Genomic DNA, 23,952 nt, shown 5'->3' on the forward strand with positions numbered 1-23,952 from the left:
CGGTTACAACAATGTTGGCAATATTCTTAATAAATAACTATATTGTTTGGACCTAAAATTCAATAAAAATTAACTATATGCATACTAATTACAACAAGAGAAAGAGTCGGAACATATACTTTCACTGTTCACACTAAAATTATTATGCTTTGTTAATATTATCAATTTATTCTTCAACATTATTATGATTATTTCATGTTCAAATGTTGGTGTTAGACGAAAGCCTGATGGGGAAACTGTTCCGACGTGTGTAATCCAGCCCGTTGATCTTTTGTGGTATGGCGGAACTGCCTACCGGGCAGAGAATTGTAAGAGATTGAGTAGAAAGCTATTTTAAAGATGGTAAGTTAATATCATTTCTTGTATTACATTACTTATAATAATTAAAACAATGTTAATTCAGTGTATGACTGCAGATAGTAATTAATTTAGTACCTGTAAGATTTAGTATTATGTTGTCTCCCACGTGCTACTTGCCAGCATTAGTGTCTTGTTCCAGATTTATTGTATAAAAATGCTGAATTTCGGCGTCTATACGAAACAGTATGGAATTATCAAGTTCGGGAATTAAGATAGTTTAATTTGGAAAGTTTAAAGAACGCTAGTACTAACCGTTAAAAGTGATAGCAATTTGGAAAGTTTTAAGAACGCTAGTAGTGACCGTTAGAAGTGATTTGGGCATTGCATACGTATTAAGTAAAGATAGGTTAACGGACGGTATTAAAAAGTGACAATTTGCTGTTCAAGGAAATCGTGGACAGATAGAGGAGAATGAGAAGTGTGGGATATTAAAAATTAGAGGGTAGGTTCCATTTCAAATGTTTTTCTCTCAGAATGTTTTCTGTGACGTAATAACTCTCACAATAGTCTCAAATATTTTGTTTCCATAAAAATATTCCATTCCAAATATACGTTTGATGTGTCTGAGCCTTTTGCCCAAAATTTCCTAATTTAATTTTAATTGCAATTGGGCTATGCGTTACTTTTGAAAAAAAAAATTAGAACACGGATTGCACCTACCAAATTATGTCTTAAAATACTAAAAAGAGCAGATTTGTCTGCGTTTGTCGAATGCGCATCATTATATTTACGAAAAGGCACGTTTCAGTGCCAATAATTTATTTTGTGTGCACAAGGTTGGAATTTTGAAGTAAGAGGGAAAGGGTTCAATCCATGTTCTGGAGTTTATCCAAAAAAAAAAAAAGTTAAAACTAGGAAAAACAAAGAGGGAAAAATTTCATGCATATCATGTTTATTGAATGCTCCAAAACTCAATATCTATTGCTGCTGCTAGTTCTCCTACAGTCACTCACTAGTAATGCGCATTCAATACCTCTTAAAATAACACAAGCAGCAGCGTGGGGAGAGAACTGAAAGGTAGCTACTTGAATATGAATGTTTTGAGCAGGCTATACAATTATACAGTTGGAAAGGTGTATACGCCCTCTTAAGAGCTCTTTAGTATTGGGGGGGGGGGGTGTGAACTTAAGGAACACAGTAGTTCATGGTAGAAAATTGTTTTGGTTAAGTGCTGATTTTCTTGGTGGAACTTCGATCCCGCTATGCATTACACATGTAAAAAAGTACTGAAATCGTTTAAAATACTCAATTCTATCACACCTCTCTAGAGAGACGATGCGATCGGTACGAAATCTATAAACTCAGCCATCCCGGCCTAAATAGGACCTTCGTTTGTTATATAACTTACCCGACTGTTGATTTTCTCAGACACTTTCACGATGATCACGTAATAACTCTGTGATATCACAATAATGTTGCGCTATGCGGGAAAGCACTCGTTTTTTCAGTTCAGAGTAAATCTGTGTACTTATTTACCAAAAGAAGGGGAGTATATACGAGGTATACCAAAAGCCTGAACAAAGCAAACCTAACCTGTTACTGAACCTAGACCTTACTGTTCGAAAACTCGCTTTCTGTCTTTTACATAGGGCCTATTTATGAAAAAGCGTATATGTAAGGCATACCAAAAACCAGACTAACCTGGTACTGATCCTCGTTTTTTTTTTCTCCAAAATTTGTTGATTTGTGAAGTTACAAAAACTGTTTTATTTCATCATGAAATAACGCAACATAAATTGGATGTCAGTTCAGTGTATGATGTGTAGCGAGATCGAAGATTCAATATTTTCTTTATTTATTGTTGTTTGTGTTAGATGTTGTGAAGATATTGTATACTTTGTCATGCACTGTAGAATGTCCACATTCTTGCATATTCTATTTGCTTGGATGTTCCTGAAATGTGCTAAATTACATCAGGTTACCAAGGCATTCTCTTTCACACAGTGTCAGGGATCTCACGGTAACCAACACTGGCATATTAAGATTTCCCTGTAATGTTTTGTAAAGAGTGGGTATTGGTGTGTTACCGCATTTATTATGTGAATTGTATCACGGTGATTGTTTTATTTTATTTAGCCTAAAATGCAAGATTTTATTTATCTGCTATAAGTTTTAAGTAGTTTGCATCACGAATTCATATGCAAAATGCATGCTGCACATATTACGAAATATAGTGAGTTCTTTTCTTTATAGGCACCAGCATAGCTTAAGTGGTAGGTGCTCTTACCAGCTGCTTCGAACTGCGCTCGAGTCGGGGTTTAATTGGTACCTAATTTACTTAATCGACAAGATTTATTAAGGACTTCACCTGATTTGACTTTGAGAATACATAGAAACTATTAAAATTGAGAGGAAAGCAGTAATACCCTCCGCTGGCGTATATTTCCGTAAATATTATGAGATAAATGTTAGGTTAAATTGAATGATAGAATAACTAAGTGTCCTGAGACCGCAGAATGTGACAAGGTTAGAATGAGTTGGATGAGGGGATAGATAATTGATATGAGGCCGAGGACTATGACAAAGTTAGAAGGGTTAGATGAGGGGATAGCTAAGTGACATGAGATCGAGGATTGTGATAGGGTTAGAGTGGGTTGAATTAGAAGATGGCTATGTGATATGAGGCCGAGAACTATGACAAGGTTAGAGTGGGTTAGATGAGGATAAGTGTCAGGAGACCGAGCGCTCTGACAAGGTTAGTTAGATTTAGTTATTGCTTTCCATTCAGTTTCAGTAGTTCTTATGGGCGCACTTCCGAACAGGGGCAGCAGCATTTCCTCTAAGGTTAGAGCTCAGTTTAGGTGTGTGTGTATTAATCGAAAAAAAATGTCATATAAACATGCGTCCTATTCTCAATATTTTCTAGTCCCTAATTCTCAATTAATACACCTAAACTGGGCTCAAACCTTAGAGGAAATGCTGCTGCCCCTGTTTGGAAGCACGCCCATTCGTACCTATTTCCGAAGGGAATTCAAGGAGTTTTGAATAAATTTTGTCGAGAAAACGCCCTATCAGCTGAAGTAAAAAATTACCCTGACACAAGATACATGAACATCTATCTATTGTAGATTTTGCTGGAAATGCTGTCCATTTGCACTGTTGCCAATGGCTTCCTTGTGGCTGAAAACACTGACTGTGTGGACTCAATAAATTGAACAGATATAGGTTACATCGACACTTAGCTGTAGTTGATTTTGATGGGAATGCTGTCCATTCGCATGTACACTTTCTTGACATCTTCGGAAAAAAAAAAAAACCACACAGCAAATATCATTGTTCGAAATTTATGGTATATCCTTCTGAATATTGACTTTTAGTTCCTACAGTGTGCAAGGATTGTTTTTAGGGTCAATGTAGGTTCAATGCAGAGGCCATAATCCAACACTAATAATTCTATCTTCAGACAACCTTATTTTTTTTTTTTGCCTAGAAATCATTTTCTTACCAAGGCATGTGCAGACTTTCTAGACCAGGAGTTCTCAACCTTTCGAAGATTGTGAGCACCGCCCACATGTAATACTTTAAGTAAGTGAGCACCATGAATTCGAATAAGTTTAATAGGCCTATATAAATAAAATTAATTAAAATAAATAAACAAACCTAAATAAATTTTGAAAACAATCACCTGGGTAATGATATCCTTGAACTTGAATGTTACTCAGAATTTCTGTTGTGATCAGGAGAAGTCTCTTTTATAGCTGCATGTAAACAGTCCTGCAGATGTGAATTTGTTATTCATGATCTTGATTTGTTCTTCGAGGTATTTGGTAAGTGAGGAAGTTTCTTCCTATACCGGTAGGTAGATTGTCCCAAACATAGCCATACATTTGAGAGAAAAACTTAGCAGTATTTGGAGTCTTTTTGTATCTTCTATTTCCCAAAGAATATGAATTTCTCCTTTTAGAACAAATATTTCAGCAGTAAGGAGGACTGAGATCCATCAATTAAAGTTCAGCAAGAGCAGCCATATTATTCTCTTGAATAATCTTGATTTCTTTGATTACATCCATACGAATTGAAAGGTTTCTACACTATAAATATGAGATGGCATGTCAGATATTATAATGGACGGATAGGCACATATAGAAAATTTTGAATTTAAAAAGGACCTCCAGAATGTTATATTTTTACTCGTATGACAAGAGCACCAAATACCATTTAAAAGAGCATAGGTTGAGAACGCCTGTTCTAGGTTAACATTCCGAACTTGCCCATTATCAATTTATTCTCAGTAAGAATATATGTGTTGAAATTTATTGTTTAACACTTATTATATAATGAACTTTTTGTTAGCATTCACTTTCGGATAGTTTGTTAATTCTTACTTCTTTAGTTGACTCATCTCTACATCATTAGGGTGATGAGAGTCTTACTTTTTGCAGGATACTCTGTTTTTTTAGTTCTTTATCCTGTGGCCTGCGTAAAAGGTTGAAATCCCTATAAATATCCTGCTTTTTAAGTTTATATGCTAAAAGTCCTGCAAAATTAGAATTTTAAGTGAAAATTTCTGTTTTCTGTTCTCTCTGAGAGAATAAATGGAGAGGAAAACAACAGAAAATACTTGACGATACGTGGACAGATGAAAAATCTACACTGAAACTGGAAACTTTGAAACATTTGTTGATCACAAAGTGTATCTGAATTATATCTGTGTTGAATTCTGTAACTTCCTTCTTGGACAGCAGCAGTTTCTGAAAGTAATACTGTACATTAAAATCAGAAATGTGTAGTTGCTCGGTAAATGCTGAAGAATAATCATGCTACAGCAGCTACATTGTGTAGGCTATGTGAATTTTTCTAATTAATGTTAGAAAATAGTTCATAGTGAGCATGAGTAATAAATATATATATCAATTTACAACTCAAAATTTATTATATTTTTTATTACTGATGCATTATTTCCTTTGCTGCAGTTGTATACTATACTATTAGTCTACATATATATTAAAACTGGTTGCTGTGAGGTTAATTGCAAAAACTCAGGCCATGCTTAAAAGGAACACTTTTAGGATTGGGTTCTGTTTTTTGTGTCTGAAAATTTAGTATTTATTTATTTAACCTGGTAGAGATAAGGCCGTCAGGCCTTCTCTGCCCCTCTACCGAGGGATTACAACTATAATATGAATAAAATTATAATTAATATTAAATTTACAATTACAATAAAAATTAAAGTACGACAAGATTACCTGATTAGTGAAAGCTAGACATTTTATCCTAGAAGTTAAGAACAAAGAATATTTTTGTATTTACTGAATTACAAATTAAACCTACAATAACAAAAATCTATAGTGATGAAATTACCGGATATGGAAATATTTTGCGATAGATTAAGAGAACTATTTACAAGAAACCATGTCTGAACGAGTCTCAATTATTGACCAACTGCCTAGTAAGTTTGTGTTTGAATTCAATTTTATTTCGACTGTCACTGATGCTAGCAGGTAAAGAATTCCAGAGTCTTGGCAGGGCTATTGTGAAAGAGGATGAGTATGAGGAGGTACGATGGGATGGGAAAATCTGGTCTCACTAACATCATAAACACGTTACAATACGTACATTTGGGTGGTCCGCAAAAAGATGAAAGTTATAAATTTCATATTCTTACTCCATTTTATTCAATTTAAGGAAGTAAACATATTTGAAAAATTGGTTATCATTTAGAGGTCATTCAAGAGGTGCAGAGGTGTTAAAAAAGAAAGACGAGTCTGTAGCCTATGTGTTGATTCTGTTTCAGTCACTATCGGCAGCCCGCCCCCTTGTTAGTATATATAGCGACAAAAATGAAGCCTTGGAAACAAGCCTCGCACTTCCTGCAGTTTTCAAGGCTCCAATTCGGCCCGATGTTGTTAACTTCGTGCATGATAACATGGCTAAGAACCGTCGCCAGCCATATTGTGTGAATAAAGATGCAGGTAAAGTATTAAACTAAGAGAGATGTAAGATTGTGATTGGCACTGTGTAAGTGAAATCAAATGTGTGGAGGCTTGGCATTATCTTGCCCAATAACAAACAGTTCATTACCCCCATACATCACCACGGGTCATGAATACTGTTATTGGACAAGTTAATGCTGAGCTCCATACATTTGAGTTCGCCCACATAGTGTCAATCACAACCTTATTTATGTTCCAGTATAAATAGAAATTTAATTTGTTTTTTTTCTGACCTCATATATGTTAGCCTAATAGATCTGTTCATCATTTGATTAGTGCAAACGTTTTTTTGACATTCATTTAAGAATCATATTTTGACTAATTTTGCTTCCATGATTTGCAGAGTTTTTATGTAAAATTATGGTTCTGTTAAGCTATATTTGCACTTCTAATATCCTCGCCTTTACATTTTATTTGTTTTGGTGTTCTTGGGGAGTGCAATAATAAGTGCGTGACTAGGCGTTCCCCTCCAGTCACCTATGATTGGGCGAGGGCAGTGTTACGCAACATTGTAATTATTATTGGTGTTAACATTTAAAATATAATTTTTATATAATATTAGTTAGCTATTGAACAGTTCACATTTTTAAATATACATATATGTGCATGCATATGAAAAGGGACCACATGGCGGCTTCTAGTTTCAGGTATAGACAGTCGTCATTTAAGCGTGATTCAGTTGATGCAGGACTTTATATTTATGCAGGTTATTGCTTAGGATGTGATCACATCAAAGACATAAATCCTCCCTTGGTTTTTATATTTTTTTAAGATTATATCTGAAACTAGAAGCCACCAAGTGACCCCTCATCATATGCACGAACACATATATTTGTGTTGCTGCCAGATTTGCCCAATGGGCAATGAAGTATCGCTGCTGGACAGAAGAGTGAATGAAGTCCTGGAATGTTTAATTGGTCTTTCAGCATGAGTTCAAACCTGTGACTGTAAGATCTCTCTTTTACAGTTCAATTTTTTCTAACAACGCCCATAGCCATTTGTACTTGAGGCTAGGGGACCCATTAGGTTGGATTCTGTTAGTCCTGTATGTTAGGATGACATGAATATGGAAGTAGGCAAGATAGATGAAGATGAAGGTGATGATAACGAAAAATTTGCCCAGGATCCGGTGCTCAAAGTTACCCAGCATTTGCTTTTAATGGGTAGAGGGAAAATCCTGGAAAAAACCTCAACCAGGCAACTTGTCCCAATCAGGATTCGATCTGAGGTCTGCTAGTTTCGCAGTCTGACATGGTGACCACTACTCTGAAGTGGTGGACACGAGTGCAAATTTAAATATCAGCATAATAATTTGGTACGAATTTTGCCATAACGACATATAAGATTGGTAGCCCATGCTTTCATGTTAGCGCAAAGGCTAATAATAGTCAGTAACCGTCCATAACTATTGTGAGCATGCGCAGTACAGGAAAAGCGTTCCAACATACTTCAAACCAGTTGTGAACTGGAAACATGTACTGCAGTCGGGCGTTCCAACAAACTTTTGACACGGGTCCGGAATGGTCAGATGTAGTTAGCAGATTGAGGCTTGTCTGATGAGTGAGTGTCTCTCACATGCGCATAGACTCACAAACATCCCTGGATACTGAAGAAAGACATGATTAACTCTTTACATTATTGAGGTTGAGATGGAAAGTGACAGTGCAGATGAATAATAAACCAGAGATTAATTTAAATTTCCGCCGAAAAGAAAATGAATGAAATTTATTTGGATATTGAATTACAATTTCAACATGCAACTTTGATTAAAAGTATAATAAATAACGTACATAAATTAATAATAATATTCGGGGTTTTACTGTACTACTTGGGAAACAATAAAATTGGTTGTTCCTTATGTATTGTATTTTCTTCTTTCTGAATGTTCATATTTCCTAAAGTGTTTATGCCAGATTTTTATATTTATATTTGAGTTTGCATTATGAGTATAGCCTTAGTCACAGAATTCGAACTCTTATTAAATGTACTATAAGCTTAGAATTCGAACTCTTATTAAATGTACTATAAGCTTAGAATTCGAACTTTTATTAAATGTACTGTAAGCTTAGAATTCGAACTCTTATTAAATGTACTATAAGCTTAGAATTCGAACTCTTATTAAATGTACTATAAGCTTAGAATTCGAACTCTTATTAAATGTACTATAAGCTTAGAATTCGAACTCTTATTAAATGTACTATAAGCTTAGAATTCGAACTCTTATTAAATGTACTATAAGCTTAGAATTCGAACTCTTAATAAATTTACTATAAGCTTAGAATTCGAACTCTTATTAAATGTACTATAAGCTTAGAATTCGAACTCTTGTTAAATGTTTTTTTTTATATATATCCAATGCCACCAGGTTGTCTTTTCGACATTTCTGGTCTTCTCTCCTGGCTGTGGCTTAATTGTAACCCACTTCTGAGGTTGGGGCGCCTGGAAGGCGGAGTTACATTACCCCGATGATGTGATAAGATGATTATGATAATGTATTGCCAGGAGAGGTCTTAAATCTAAACTTAACCATGGACGAACACAGGAATAATCCCCTTTAAGGAAAAATTCCTGTGCTCTAAGCGGGAATCGAACCCGGGACCTCATGAACTATAGCCAGAAGCTCTGACCACTAGACCATGATTCTGACCTCTTGTTAAATGTACTATGAGCTTATTCATCCTTCTGCCCAGCAGTGATGCATTGTTACTTTCCCAAGGCAGTGGTGGAATACTGCGTACAAAGTTAGTATAGAAAGAAAACATTTAATGAATTCCAGTACTTCATTCATAATCCATTTTGTTCTGTGGATTTGATACTAGATACCTATGGGAGAGTATTGTTACTATTGGCAGGTAAAGATATTAAGTCTTTATTCAAGTTATTTTTATTGCTTTTACAATTTCTTAATTTTCGTTCTCCTAATTTGATTTTTTAAAACAAAGAACTTAGGTGATAATTTAGTGTACATAAAGGATTTTGTCCCCAATCTTTGTTGTTTTATACAGTATTATTTATGTATATTACTAGGGCATTCAGTAAGCAATGGCAACAATACTGTAAATCAGTGCTCCTAGTGGTGAGCATCAGAATCTTTAGTACGTAATAGAGGAGCGATTGTTGCATAAATGTGAATATTAAAAGTCTTTAAGTAACCATATTTTGTGAATACAGGGTCTGTTTGTATTAAGTAATACTGCCCTAAAAATGTTCAGTAGATATGAACAAAGAGGCTTCATAAAAATACAAGTTGCAAGAGGGATAAAATCCAAATTGGTGCTTTAGAGTATTAAGAGAAGCTTATGGGAGAGAAGTCCTACCACTATGAACTGTTGCAAGATGGGTGGAAGTGAGGCATTTACTTCCAATCAAAGAGCTTTAGATCAATCAGTGAGAGAGAGAGATCCAGAAATGATGTTGGAGATGGAGTCTGCCATCTCCCAAGAATTTAGTAACGTATTGTTAACATGGTAGGAAGTATTTGAAGTATGTAATACCAAAAGTAAACTAAATAAATTTAGTGTGAAACAGTAACTGTGTTGCCATTATTTTTCAAATGCCCTGGTATTACTGTTCTGTTGATCTTTTTAGGTAGGGTAGACCAGGGTAATTGTAAACAAATGCTGTGAGAAATACAAAACTGTCTATATAAAAAATTTTTATTCGGGGAATATTTAAATGAACATGTTGGCTAACCTACAAAGCAGTTTGGTGCCAAATAGAAGTAACTTCTTAGTTGTGAACGAATGTTTTGTAAGATTCTACAAAAAAAAAGTTGAGAAAGAATTTTGCTTTACCTTTTTTTTTTTTTTTTTTTTGGCATTGTAAGTAAACATTCAGTGCTATTTTTTAAGAATATGTTGTTTGTATGAGTAATGTATAGTAGTTAACATTTATTTGAGATCTCCCATAACCTCAGTTCACTAAATTATGACGTGTTTACATTAGTTTTAATTGCTTGGGGGTAATTGAAAACATGTTTTACTATGATTACATTTCGTACTTTTCAGTAATCAAAATGTCAAGAAATTATACACTGTAGAGGATTTAGAGAGGGTTGTCACAGATGTGAAAAATAGTAACTACAGTTAGCATGAAGCTCAGGAGAGGTGCTGAGTTCCTATATCCGTCATATGTCATAGGTTAAAGGGACGAAATGTACCAGTGACCAAAGTTTTAGTTGAAAGGAGTACAACTCTTTCTTCTGAAACAGAACGTTCAGTGTCTGATAGCCCGTGCGAAAATTGGTGTTTACAATTACCCGTCTCAAAGGGGTAAATGTAAACTAGCAATTAAAAGAAGAAAAAAGTCAACCTTAATATTTTAAACCCATTTTCAGGGAAAAGAAAGATCTAAAAATAACACACAATGTTCCTTTGTCATGCTTACCATTACTGAGGGTTGTATAATGTTGAAATATATTGGAAATCAGTGCAAAGTGTTTACAATTACCCTGGTCTATCGTATAATAATTTAATGGATTCATTTTGTAATGAAACATAGTTTACATGTAAGACTGTATTCTCTTCTGATCATAAATTCTACATTTGTGCTTTTGATTGTGAGAATCACCATTTTCTCCATTTGTATTCTAAAGAGATGATTCATATCAACATGGTTGTGTACATCTAGGTCATCAGACCAGTGCAGAGTCATGGGGAACTGGACGTGCTGTTGCACGTATTCCTCGTGTGCGAGGTGGAGGCACCCATCGATCTGGTCAGGGAGCTTTTGGAAACATGTGTCGAGGTGGTAGAATGTTTGCTCCAACTAAACCATGGCGTCGTTGGCATAGACGTATAAATGTGAATCAAAAACGTTATGCCTTGGTGTCTGCAATTGCTGCTAGTGGTGTTCCTGCTCTTGTAATGTCTAAAGGTAAGGTCTCCAGTGAGATGTGGTCAAAAGGACCATAGAATTTGAAACCAAGTAACATCTCCCCCCCTCCCACCCACTTTAAAATTCTGTGGCGAGGGTAACTACAGTAGAAGGTCAATTTTTTGACGAAAATGAGTTTTTTTTTTTTTTTTTTTTTTGATATGTTGTGTATCCTAATGGTATCTTTATTGTCGAAAAAGATGTCATGCATATATCTATTATTTTTCTCTCTAACTCGTTGTTGCAAAACATGATTACTGTGATGATATACGGTTGTTAAAATGCTCGCTCCTGAAAAACTGCAAGAAATAACACACAGTATTTACTGTGTCGTATTTTGCCAAAGTCACAGAACTGTAGTGAAGGTGATAGTTAAGAGACTATTTGGTAGAAGAAAGTAGAAATATGTCTATTCAAAATATCTCTCATTCACTGTATTCTGTGTCTCATGATACCTGCATATGTACATGTGAGAATTTTACATATTGTAAATGGTTATCACTTATCAGTCTATCCAAAATCAATTGAGAAAAGCTAACATTTTAGTTGTCAAATGTTTTGTATTGGAAACCAACGAAAGTCTAAGTGACATTATTGGCCATGTGTTTGTTGGCATTACCAGTTTCTGTCGAGTGTATCGGAACAAAGATTGGTTATAGAAAAGTTCAATGTTTAGATTAATTATTAACTAAATGTTGCCTTCTGGAGGAGTAGCTGATTTTTTTGTAATTTGTTGTTAAAAGGCACAACTTCCCTGTGATAAAAATAAATGAAATTGTTTAGCGTGTGTAGAAATATCAACTAATTACACAGTATCTACAGGGTTCGGAAACAACACGATGTTTGGGAATTGTCACAAATAGATTCTATGTCTAACTAGAGTTGACTGCAATTCGGAAGGCGGTAGTCTGCTAGTGTTTGCATCGAGAGAGACAGATAGAGAGAGCAAGGCAGCGTACAACATTGCCACATCGTACTTCACGCGCACGTGCAATACAAATAGCGCAGGAGAGAATTTAAATTATCAAAAGATAATAATGACCTTAGCCATTGATTACTGTAAACATGACACCAAACACACCCTCTTTCCTTTACTAACAATATTCTTTGCATGGTTCTCAATTCCACACCACATGCATCTGCAGTCGTTTCTTGCTCATTGGCAATGTTGCTGCCAGCATCAAGATGGCCGGCAGCATTCTGCTCGTCAACGTTTTTAAAATAATTATACACCTTAGACACTATTTTTCGCTGTACTCATCTTTTTACAGTCTCTTCTTACACTTAGTTATCTTATACACACACATATTAAATGTTAGTTTTACTTATTCAATGTATTGAAACACTCACACGTGAACAAAAGAACTCTGTAAGTACTTGTTATAGACTTATTCCGATTTGTTCTACTGTACAAGATTGTGATGTCACATACCAGAAATGCTATGGCGCATTAGCAGCTGACCGCCTTCGAAGTTCCATCTAGTCTACTACAATGAACAGTGAGATTAGAGCTATTGGAGCAATCAGCACGTGAAACTAATACCTGCTGGCAAGCACTAAAAATTTGATGCCAGTTCTGTTTATGATATTAATTGGTTGAGTGTGGAAAGTTCTTTTGTAAGTAACAGACTTTGTATAGGTAGAACTGTTTGTAATTTACTTTGAAATATATGCACGATAAATTCTGTATTATAAACTTTTGTCCCTGGCATTGGAAAATATATATATATATATATATATATAGAGCTCAGCGTAGCTCAGTCAGCTGAGGCATTTGCCTGCTGATCCGGAGTTGTGCTCGGGCGTGGGATTTCTGCTTGGACTCATTACCTGGTTGGGTTTTTTCCGAAGTTTTCCCCAACTGTATGGCAAATCCTCGGCCTCATCTCGCCAAATACCACCTTGCTGTCACTAATCTCATAAACGTTAAATGACCCAGTAGATGATACGATGTTAAATAACCAACTAAAAAATGAATACAGTTCATAACGCAGTATTTATCGTACATCATGCTGGAAAGTGTCAATTAGAGGTGTATTTTAGTTAACATGATGCACTGTAAATGTCCACATCTTTGCAAGAATAATTTGCTTGGATGTTCCTTGAAATGTGCTATATTAAATTTGGATTACCTTGGCATTCTCTTCATGCTCTTATTGCTGTAGAGATCTCTAGGTAAGCCACAAGTCATATACTTGTTTGTATCCACATCAATCATATGAGGACTAATTTTGTAATCTGTCTTCAGGTGATGTTGACTATGTTTCTAATTTGTAACTATTATAGAAATTCTTTTGTTCCACCAAAAAATCATTTCTGTCAAAGTGAGAGAAATATAATCCTATATAGGACTGATTACACAGAGGAGACCGAAATGGTAAATAAATGTTACTAATGAAAACTTTTATACACATGTTCAACTCTCTTATACTTACACAGTGTATAGTTCATTTATAAGTCACATATAAATTCCTAACTAATAATCTACATACGTCGTTTATAAGAATACTGTTACACAGCTACGTCATAGTTTTATTACGAAAGGTAACAGAATAACTGGGATTTTCTATTGCATCTGATAGTGTGCCATGCTGAGTATCAATAGTACAAATGGACCTGATCAGTTACACAAAGATGGTTTAGGGAAATCTGGTGGCAGGAAATTCGTAGACAACAGATATTAAGAAATTGAATATGATGCTTATAGAAATAAAACAATATTGTATTTTGCTATTCTAGGCCATATGGTGCAAGATGTGCCTGAGTTGCCCCTTGTTGTTGAGGACAAGATACAAGAGTATTCAAAGACCAAGCAAGCTGTCATCTTCTTGCGCCGCATCAAGGCTTGGACTGATATTCAGAAGGTATTTTACTTACAGCAAAGTAAGAACTGTCATTCCTTTGGATTTACTTATTAATAAGCCTATTGGAATTTCCTCATTACTAGATATCTGCAGCTGATACTTTCACCTGTAAGACATTTCATTCTGTAATTAAGAAATTATGTTTTAAGTCGTATTATATATTGTATTTTTAGTTAATCAACTGAATGCAATATTTTTTTATTTTACTAGAAGTACTTTCAAATGTGTGTTAAAAGATAGTAAAGTAGCCTATAATTTCGATTGAATTTGTTTTGCAGTCAAGTCTATTCCGTTTTTATGTGGTACATATGTTTGCTCTAATTAAAAGAAAATGTGATGATTTGTTTTTTGGTCTGTGTTTTTGATAGTACACTGATAATTATTTAAAATCTGATTTTATTTTGATCAACAACTCATATCAGCATAGGGATGTAAGTAAAACGTTAAGATATCTCAATTTGTATTTCTCATTAGGTATACAAGTCTAGGAGGTTCCGTGCTGGTAAGGGAAAGATGCGAAACCGTCGTCGCATCCAAAGAAGAGGTCCACTCATCATCTATGGACAAGACCAGGTAGGAAAATTGATGTATACATTTGTAATGTTCTGTAAAATTTATTTTCGTATTTAATGCAATGTGCTTGTACTTCAAAAATAAGCCGTACATTTAAAATTGAGGGTGTACTTATTGGGAACAAATTATGACTTTATTAGCTTCTAAAGCATGTGTATATGTTTTTGATTATAAGTGTTTACTGAAGTCCGTGCATGAGGAGCTTTTCCTGGTGCAAAATAATTTCGTGGAATTTTCATATAGCCTAGGTGTCCAGCTATACTGATGCGACAAACTTCTGACAATGTTGAAAATACGCGAACCACTACTGTAGATCGATTGACATCTGGCTTCACCCAGCCGCTAAGTCTCAAACTCGTCCTTCAGCTTGTCCAAGACAAGTCTGCGAGTAGGGATATCGGGATGGAATGTAGGGGCAAAACACAGTTGCCATATAGGTCACTTGACGCTCAGATTTCAACGTGTGCACATCGTTTAAAATACATTACGGAGCGCACGAATTTTTTGTCCTTGTCTTCAGATAAAGGCAACAGTTACGTTGTCTCCCAGCCTCCCCCCTCATGCAACTTTCTCTCCTACGCCCACGCTTGCCAATCAGAATGCCAAACCTCACTGCCAAGCAGAAGTAGAAGTACAGTCTATTTCAAAGCGTCTTAAATTGTTACCGCTCTATAAACTGAAATGCAGTAGGAAAACTTTGCTGTCATATGAGACTGTACTGGTCTCCTCTCGTTACAGCCTCCTTTCACTCCAGAACTGCCTCCAACTTCCCCTCTCGGCTCGCAGACTTAACTTGGTCGAGCTGTCAGGTTGTTGAATTTCTCTTCAGTGTCTCCAGTGTTACCTATTCTCGATTAGTTGTCGACATAAATAGTTTTCACCATCCTTAATGATAATTTTATCAGTTGTGGCAACACAGTAACTGACACAATCGTGAGAATCGTACTCCAGTTGCAAGTAGCTTGGCACTGTAAGCCCCAGCTGGTAGGTGATAAGTACTGCACTAGTGCTCGATTTTTTAGGTCAAAGCCACAGAAGTTTTGGTAGTGCAGTATTTAGCATATCTGGCCTATCACAATTTTCATTTTAAGAGAAATTAGGGTCATATTAATTGTTTATTGTGAGTTAGAATGAAATGTCTTTGGTATTGACATTTATAGTAGGAATATGGGCTTAAAGCAGCAGTTTTGTTGTAGTGGTACTTGGTATTGTTCGTCACAATTTTATTATTGACTGACTTCGTTAACCTAGATATTGATACAGCGTCGTAAAATAACCCAATAAAATAAAAGAAACTGACTTTGTCAGGTAGAGTGGCAGTGCAGTGGTTTTTCTAACTATTTGAATGATTAATTTTGCCTTGGTAATTGAATAAGTGGATTCCAAAGTGTCCAAAGTCAAATTTTTTTTAAGATTGAAGGCATCTTCAGAATTATGCAAATCTAGTCTTTTAGGTAAGGCTCCCTGTAAAGCAAATTTGAATAATTTCAAGGGAAAAATTGTTCCGGGGCCGGGTATCGATCCCAGGACCTCTGGTTGAACGTACCAGCGCTCTTACCAACTGAGCTACCCAGGAACTCCACCCGACACCGTCTCAACTTTTCCATTTATATCCACACAACTTGCGTGGGCTGACGAAACGCCAGAGACCCACATCGAGTGCACACAATCTCTGTGTGACGTGGAATTGTGGTTTTCTGTTAACGTACACAGTGACGTATATATTATGCAAATCTAGTCTTTCAGATAAGGCTCCTTGTAAAGCAAATTTGAATAATATCAAGGGAAAAATTGTTCTGGGGCCGGGTATCGATCCCAGGACCCCTGGTTGAACGTACCAGCGCTCTTACCAACTGAGCTACCCGGGAACTCCACCTGACACCGTCTCAACTTTACCCTTTATATCTACACAACTCGTGTGGGCTGACGAAACACCAGAGACCCACATAGAGTGCACACAATCTCTGTGTGACTTGGGATTGTGGTTTTCTGTTAACGTACACAGTGACATATATATTATGCAAATCTAGTCTTTCAGGTAAGGCTCCCTGTAAAGCAATTTGAATAATTTCAAGGGAAAAATTCTTCCGGGGCCGGGTATCGGTCCCAGTACCTCTGGTTGAACGTACCAGCGCTCTTACCAACTGAGCTACCTGGGAACTCCACCCAACACCATCTCATTTTTTCCCTTTATATCCACACAACTCGCTGTGTACACTCGATGTGTGTCTCTGGCATTTTGTCAGCCCACGCGAGTTGTGTGGATATAAAGGGAAAAGTTGAGATGGTGTTGGGTGGAGTTCCTGGGTAGCTCAGTTGGTAAGAGCGCTGGTACGTTCAACCAGAGGTCCTGGGATCGATACCCGGCCCCGGAACAATTTTTCCCTTGAAATTATTCAATGTTCAGAATTATTGTTTCATCTTCTATCAAAGGATATAAATATATATTTTATAATGCTATAAATCATTCGTTACATGCAGTGATAAATATTAAATTTATTCCATCCTAAGTATTGTGTTTATTGCTTCCAAACTGATCTAAGTCGGCATGTATGCACACACGCAATATAGACTGTATATAAAACTGTCACTTTCACTTTTGGCTAGGACACACATGATATGCGTGAAATATGAATGAAATTTATATTGAAGAATGTGTGATGCTGTTTTACAATCTCGAAGAGTACCAGTAAGAAATGACTTTGACTGGTGTACAGTGGAAATCGCTCTAAGTATGCGGGAAATGGTTCAGTTTCAGATGTAAGAGAAAAAAACCGATCGTAACCTATTCTCATAAATAAACACATGATTGTAATTCCAGCAATTTGACAAAGGATGATGTAACATATTTTTAAAATAAACAGTTACGAAACAGTTTCTGTATGAGGCTAATTGTTACTGTTTGCTTGAAAATATTCTTATCGTTCACCCAAGTTGAATGAAGAGAATAAATGCTTTTTTGTAGGTATTTCTTGAATTAAGGTCACAGTAGATAGAAAGAATGAGGCTTGCAGAGTAACTACAAGTGATGTGCACGTCTCAGATTTGATCATTGCATTTATTTCGGAACTGTAATGTCGGGACAACCGTTATGGCAGGAAAAAATAGTGCAAGATGCTATCTTCCTTCTGTAAGTTCAGTGTTAAAAAGCTATGACTTTTGTGAAAATGTAAAAGAAATGATTTCGGACATGAAATTTGCTCCTTCTCAGAACATTTTAAGCTGTTTTGCTCAAATTTTAATTAATCCTTTTTAAGCTCATATATACCTGTGTAAGTTTGTTTTCCAGATTATTCTGAGTTTTGACTTAGATTCGTTTGAAAAACATAACTGCTTTTTTGCTTTGTGCATGGCTGAAAACTTGTTCATTTTGACATGTTTTTGTTGCATAAGATGTGCATGGCATTATCAATATTGAAGTTATTTTTGTTTGGATTGTACTATTCGAACAATAATACGGCAACTTAACTTGGGAATTATGTTGTCTTTCTCGACTCTTTTTTCACTATGGAGTTTTAATCAATTCTTCTGCTCAAATAGGGCCTACTTAATGAAGAAAAAAAGTGTTCTACTTTCAAATGGTAAAATAGACCTCTGTTGCTGTAAGAAACGAAGTTGAATTAATTTAAATAAGAAGTTGTCTAGCTACTTCGACAAGCTGCTATCATTTCATTTACACATAATTTTGACTAGAGTACAGTATTGAAACTATCAGCACATTTTTCTATTGTAACTTTAGAATGTTGCGGTATAGAAATGGAGTGTTTGATACTCAAGTTTGGCGGGTTGTGTGTAGATGATATAAATGCTGTAACATAAAATGGTATACTTTTTGCTATATGTCTCCTATATTGGAAAGCAGGAGAGTCAATGGCTTTATTGCCAAGAACTCAGCATTTGTTAACGGCAATAGTTCATATACTTTTAGAAGACACATTGGGCAGGAACTGGTAGAGCTTGTCCAGGATGACTGACATATGATAGGAGTGTGACGTGGATATGCATTAATTGAATATTCGACATGTAGTGAATTCTCTTTGTCTTTCTCTCTCTTTTCCGCTAGTAGTTTGGCAACAGTGCATTAGTATTGGCTGAACTCATATGCCTTCTAAAAACCTTTGCCGTTTGTTTTAAATATACTTTGAGGATGTACATATTTATGTTATTTATTTTTTCTTTTTCAGGGTTTATCAAAGGCATTCCGTAACATCCCTGGTGTTGATTTGATCAATGTATCAAAATTGAACTTGCTAAAGCTGGCTCCTGGTGGTCATGTTGGACGTTTTGTGATTTGGACTCAATCTGCATTTGCCAAATTGGATGATCTTTATGGTTCTTGGCGTAAATCTGCCAAACTGAAGAAGGGATACAATTTACCTATGCCCAAAATGGCAAATACAGATTTATCTCGTTTGTTGAAATCCGAAGAGATACGCTCTGTCCTTCGTGCTCCAATGTAAGTGTTTAATATAAACTGGAAATCAATACAGTTACATTGACAGTACAGTATTAATAAAGTAGTCTCGATTATCCGACCTAAACTGGATCTGGAAAGGTCGGATAAGGGAAAATGTAGGATAATGCAGAATAACAAAGAACTAATAATAAAACAAGTATTATACTGTAGTAAAATATCACAGCAAAAACATTCCTCCATATACACTTTTCTTGCATTAGCGCATGTGCATAAGAGTGTCACCAAAAATACACTACAGTAAAAATTCTGTCTACTACAAACAATGACTGATAATATTTTATACATTTTTTATTTGCATTTTATTTTTATTTTTTTCTTTGTTTAGAAAAAATATTTGTGCATGTTGTGATCCAAAAAATACAGTATTTTTACTCCACTACTTCGGTTAAGCCTTATTTTGGTTAAGAGGAATGCTTTAATTATTTACTGATATTTTTCAGTTTTGTTGATTCGTTTTTGCACATCTGTGCTTAATACATTACATTACCAGTATGAAGAGTTGATTCTTTGTTCGGCGAGAATATTTTCATTGTGTCAATTCTGCAATCAGTAAAATAAACTGTTGCCAGTGGCAATTCTTTTTTTTTTTTTTTTTTTTTTTTTTTTTTTTTTTTTTTTTTTAAATATAGAAATCACATTATTTAAAATCGTGTTCATTAATGTTAACTGTCATGAAAAATATTTGCAAATGATTTGCTGTCTTCAAAATTCATTGAGTAATCTTCATAGGCCTTAAAATCTGAGATGATGAAAAAATCTTTACAGAGCATTGGGTTATGAAAATCCATGATTATTTTATAATGGCCTGATCAGATAAAATGCAATGTTGCGAAAGATTGTGTGTGGCAAGATTAGAGGGTATGAGACAGATGAAAACATTCACTTTATTCTGTCTACAAATCTTAAAAATTGTAGTACAGTGTTGCTGAAATTTGTCGTTATCAAAGCTAACTTTGCACTTGAGACTATGTGGCAACATAGTACAGTAGAACCCCGATTACCCGTCACCCTATTAACCGATTGTTGGATTATCCGTCCGTCATTCTCTCCTATTTTTGTTGCAGAAAAAGTATTGAGTAGTGCACAATACATTAGTAGGCTACGTATTTTTTTTTTTTTTTTATAGAGGGTGGTATTATAAGCCTTTTCCCTTACGCATTATGATCTACTGTTCGATTGACCTGTTCAATTTCTCTGCAAAACGTCTTCCAGAAGTGCCAAAAGAATACATGTTGTGCTAAGTATGGAAGAGAAGTGCATATAATTGGGTGGTTTTGGAAAAAAGGAACTGTGGTTCATCTCACATCGGAATACGAGATTAGAGTTAACTATGCGAGATTTAATAAAAAACAAGGATAAAGTGTATAAATTACTTAAGTCTATATCTTTTCACTGAAATTCATCATAGGAAGTTTCCTCGACTCTTAGAAACCCGTCATTGACATTCATTCATTCATAGTGTTCTATCACTGAAAATCCAGTATTCTCCAATCGTTCCTATTTTCTGCCATCCTCTTAGTCTCCGCATATGATCCATATATCTTAATGCCGTCTATTATTTGATATCATCTTCTGCCCCAAAATTTTTTCCCGTTCATCATTCCTTCTAGTGAATCCTTCAGTAGGCAGTTTCTTCTCATTCAGTGACCCAGCCAATTCCTTTTCTCCTCCTGATCAGTTTCAGCATTAATCTTTCTTCACCCACTCTTTCCAACACAGCTATTGTACTTAAAACTTCTGATCCACTACCTGATGTGTTAAAACACATGCCCACGGAGAGAATTACGAAACTGCATTATGCAACACTTAATTTATGAACGTCTTCTATAGTACGGATTATCTGATTTTTTCGAGTAACCATTCAGCTCACCCCCTTCATTACCACGGATAATAGAGGTTTTACTGTACAGTACTCAGCCAGTGCTAGTAAACCTGTCTCGCACAATCTTTTCACAAGCACTGTGTTTAGTAACAACTATTTCATTTATTGTGTGGCTGATACTTGGATTGACCATTGTATTAATTTTTCAGGAGACAAAAGCGTCGTGTGAAGAAACTGAACCCACTAACTAACACACGTGCAATGCTGAAACTGAACCCATATGCAGCAGTCCTGAAGCGCAAAGCAATATTGACAGCAATCCAGAGCAAGCGCAAGCGTGATGAACTGCTTGCTAAGAAGAGAGGGGTTAGTATGGTTTCTATATCTAAGTAATAGTGTAATGACAAGGAAACAGTGCAGAATTTGCCAGTAAGAACATAACTGTTTAAATTTTTTCCATCAAGATAATTGGAAGAAAGATTCTTTAGATTATGTGAATTAGGGCTCGGAAGATGACATAAAAATCACAGAAAAATCACCTATATAATGACCTTAAATTTCTGAAAATATTACATTAAATTCAGCAGAGTCCGTATAGGCCAGTTTCTGTCAGCTGCATTTCCAATTCACTGTGGGCTAAATCAAGGAGATGCACTATCACGTTTACATTTTAACTTTGCTCTAGAGTATGTCATTAGAAAAGTTCAGGATAACAGAGAGAGTTTGGAATTGAAAGGGTTAAATCAGCTGCTTGTCTATGCGGATGACGTGAATATGTTAGGAGAAAGTCCACAAACAATTAGGGAAAACACGGGAATTTTACTTGAAGCAAGTAAAGAGATAGGTTTGAAAGTAAATCCCGAAAAGACAAAGTATATGATTGTCTCGTGACGGGAATATTGTAAGAAATGGAAATATAAAAATTGGAAATTTTTCCTTTGAAGAGTGAAAAAATTCAAATACCTGGGAGCAACAGTAACGAATATAAATGCTACTCGGGAGGAAATTAAACACAGAATATGGGAAATGCCTGTTATTATTCGGTTGAGAAGCTTTTGTCATCTAGTCTGCTGTCAAAAAATCTGAAAGTTAGAATTTATAAAACAGTTACATTACTGGTTGTTCCATATGGTTGTGAAACTTGGATTCTCACTTTGAGAGAGGAACAGAGATTAAGGGTGGTTGAGAATAAAGTTCTTAGGAAAATATTTGGGGCTAAGATGGATGAAGTAACAGGAGAATGGAGAAAATTACACAACACAGAACTATTGTATTCTTCACCTAACATAATTAGGAACATTAAATACAGACGTTTGAGATGGGCAGGGCATGTAGCACATATGGGCGAATCCAGAAATGCATACAGTGTGTTAGTTGGGAGGCCGAGACATAGATGGGAAGATATTATTAAAATGGATTTGAGGAAGGTGGGATATGATGGTAGAGACTGGAGTAATCTTGCTCAGGATAGGGACCGATGGCGGGCTTATGTGAGGGCAGCAATGAGCCTCCGGGTTCCTTAAAAGCCAGTAAATATTACATTAAAAAAAAACTCCTGATTTTAATAGTCAAATACAAAATTATAGTATACTTCCATCTGTGGAAAATACATCGTTGTCCACCTCTGTGGAGTAATGGTTAGCATATCTGACCATGAAATAGGCGGGCCTGGGTTCAAATCCTGGTTGGTACAACTTGCTGCTTGAGGTTTTTTCCTGGGTTTTCCCTCAACCCATTAAGAGCAAAAATGCTGGGTAACTTCTGGTGCTGGACCATGGACTCAATTTACTTGCATTATCACCCTTTCATTCAGATGCTAGATAACCATAGCAGTTGATAAAGTGTAAAATAACCAATTAAAATAAAATAAAAAACATTGTCACCAAACTCACACTAACTGTCGCAAAGAATCATTGTCTTTGTTTTACTCTCGGCATTTTTATATCTTCACTTGTGGTACAATATGCTGACTGCAGGTACTGTGGTTCGTTGAATGGATGGAAGCAATCTGCAATATGTTCTCAATAATATAGACTATGGCTATACTGAACCAGAAAAGGACAAAAATGCAACAGACAATAACAGACCGAAAAATGCAAAATAAAAGTAGGCTATATTAGTTCATGTTGAAGTGAAGCGAGTTTTTATTGCATCCTGCATTGTCTGCGATGTCTCAGAAAAAAAAAATTTAATAAACTTCCGAGTCCTCGTGTGGACATTACTTGAAGGAAGGGAAATATACTGGTATTAAATGTGCTTTAAATCAGATTAACTTCGTTATGATAAATATTAATAAGATATAAATATTGTTTTTGTCTAGTGCTGGGATAAAAAAAATTGCAATATTTGCAATCTCATTGTTCTGACAGTGAAGAAGTGCAAATGTAGTTGTGAAATGATGATACTTTTTTTTACAGAGCATTGGGTTATGATATATAACCATGATTATTTTGACATTCTGATCACCATTACAATTTCAGTATATAGTCTATTTTACACTTTTAAAGGGATTTTGAAAAAAAAAAAAATGGGAAGTTGTAAGTTATGTGAAATGGTTTATGCATACCAAGAACATGAAAAGAATTCTGCTCATACTTTGTATTTTCATATTTATATTCAGATCACGCTGACTCCAACTCCATCTGAAGTGAAATATGCAAAGATGCAGGAGCGCAGACGTGCAGCCAAGCAGAAAGCAAAAGCAGCCAAACCTAAGAAACCTAAAGTAAAGAAGGAGGGTAAACCTGCAGCTGCCCCTGCTAAGGCTACAAAAGCACCAGCAAAGGAAGCCAAGAAGCCAGCAACACCAGCACCAGCAGCAGCAGCACCTCCTAAGAAATAAAATGTAAATTTTTGAAATATGGTTGAGAAATAAAACTGGTATAAAATGAAAACTGAATTTTTTTATTTTCCCCATACATTGCTTTGATACTAGTCTGTTTCTATTATGAAGATTTACAATGTATTATGTTTTTAATAGCTTTTGTTGTAGGTAATTTTATTGGATGGAATGTGGCTAATACTTTGGCAAGAGGCATTTATTTATTA

At 35.5% G+C, this 23,952-nt stretch overlaps 1 protein-coding gene across 1 annotated transcript; it reads left to right on the plus strand.

Moving 5' to 3' along the window:
- The first annotated feature begins 202 nt into the window (after positions 1–202).
- RpL4 (ribosomal protein L4) lies at positions 203–23,798 on the plus strand. Its single transcript, XM_069823375.1, has 8 exons — positions 203–342; positions 6,095–6,272; positions 10,923–11,168; positions 13,908–14,032; positions 14,507–14,605; positions 18,790–19,061; positions 21,114–21,270; positions 23,525–23,798. Exons 1-8 carry the CDS (start codon positions 340–342, stop codon positions 23,744–23,746), a joined length of 1,302 nt encoding a protein of 433 aa, XP_069679476.1. The 5' UTR covers positions 203–339; the 3' UTR covers positions 23,747–23,798.
- The last annotated feature ends 154 nt before the right edge of the window (positions 23,799–23,952 follow it).

This window comes from Periplaneta americana, chromosome 4 (genome assembly GCF_040183065.1).
Source record: "Periplaneta americana isolate PAMFEO1 chromosome 4, P.americana_PAMFEO1_priV1, whole genome shotgun sequence".
NCBI lineage: Eukaryota > Metazoa > Arthropoda > Insecta > Blattodea > Blattidae > Periplaneta > Periplaneta americana.

Bases quoted from the DNA above. Each gene is read 5' to 3' on its own strand.
- RpL4 (XM_069823375.1), top strand. The intron at 14,033-14,506 runs GTATTTTACTTA...ATTTCTCATTAG, and splicing joins CTTGGACTGATATTCAGAAG to GTATACAAGTCTAGGAGGTT. The intron at 21,271-23,524 runs GTTAGTATGGTT...ATTTATATTCAG, and splicing joins TGCTTGCTAAGAAGAGAGGG to ATCACGCTGACTCCAACTCC.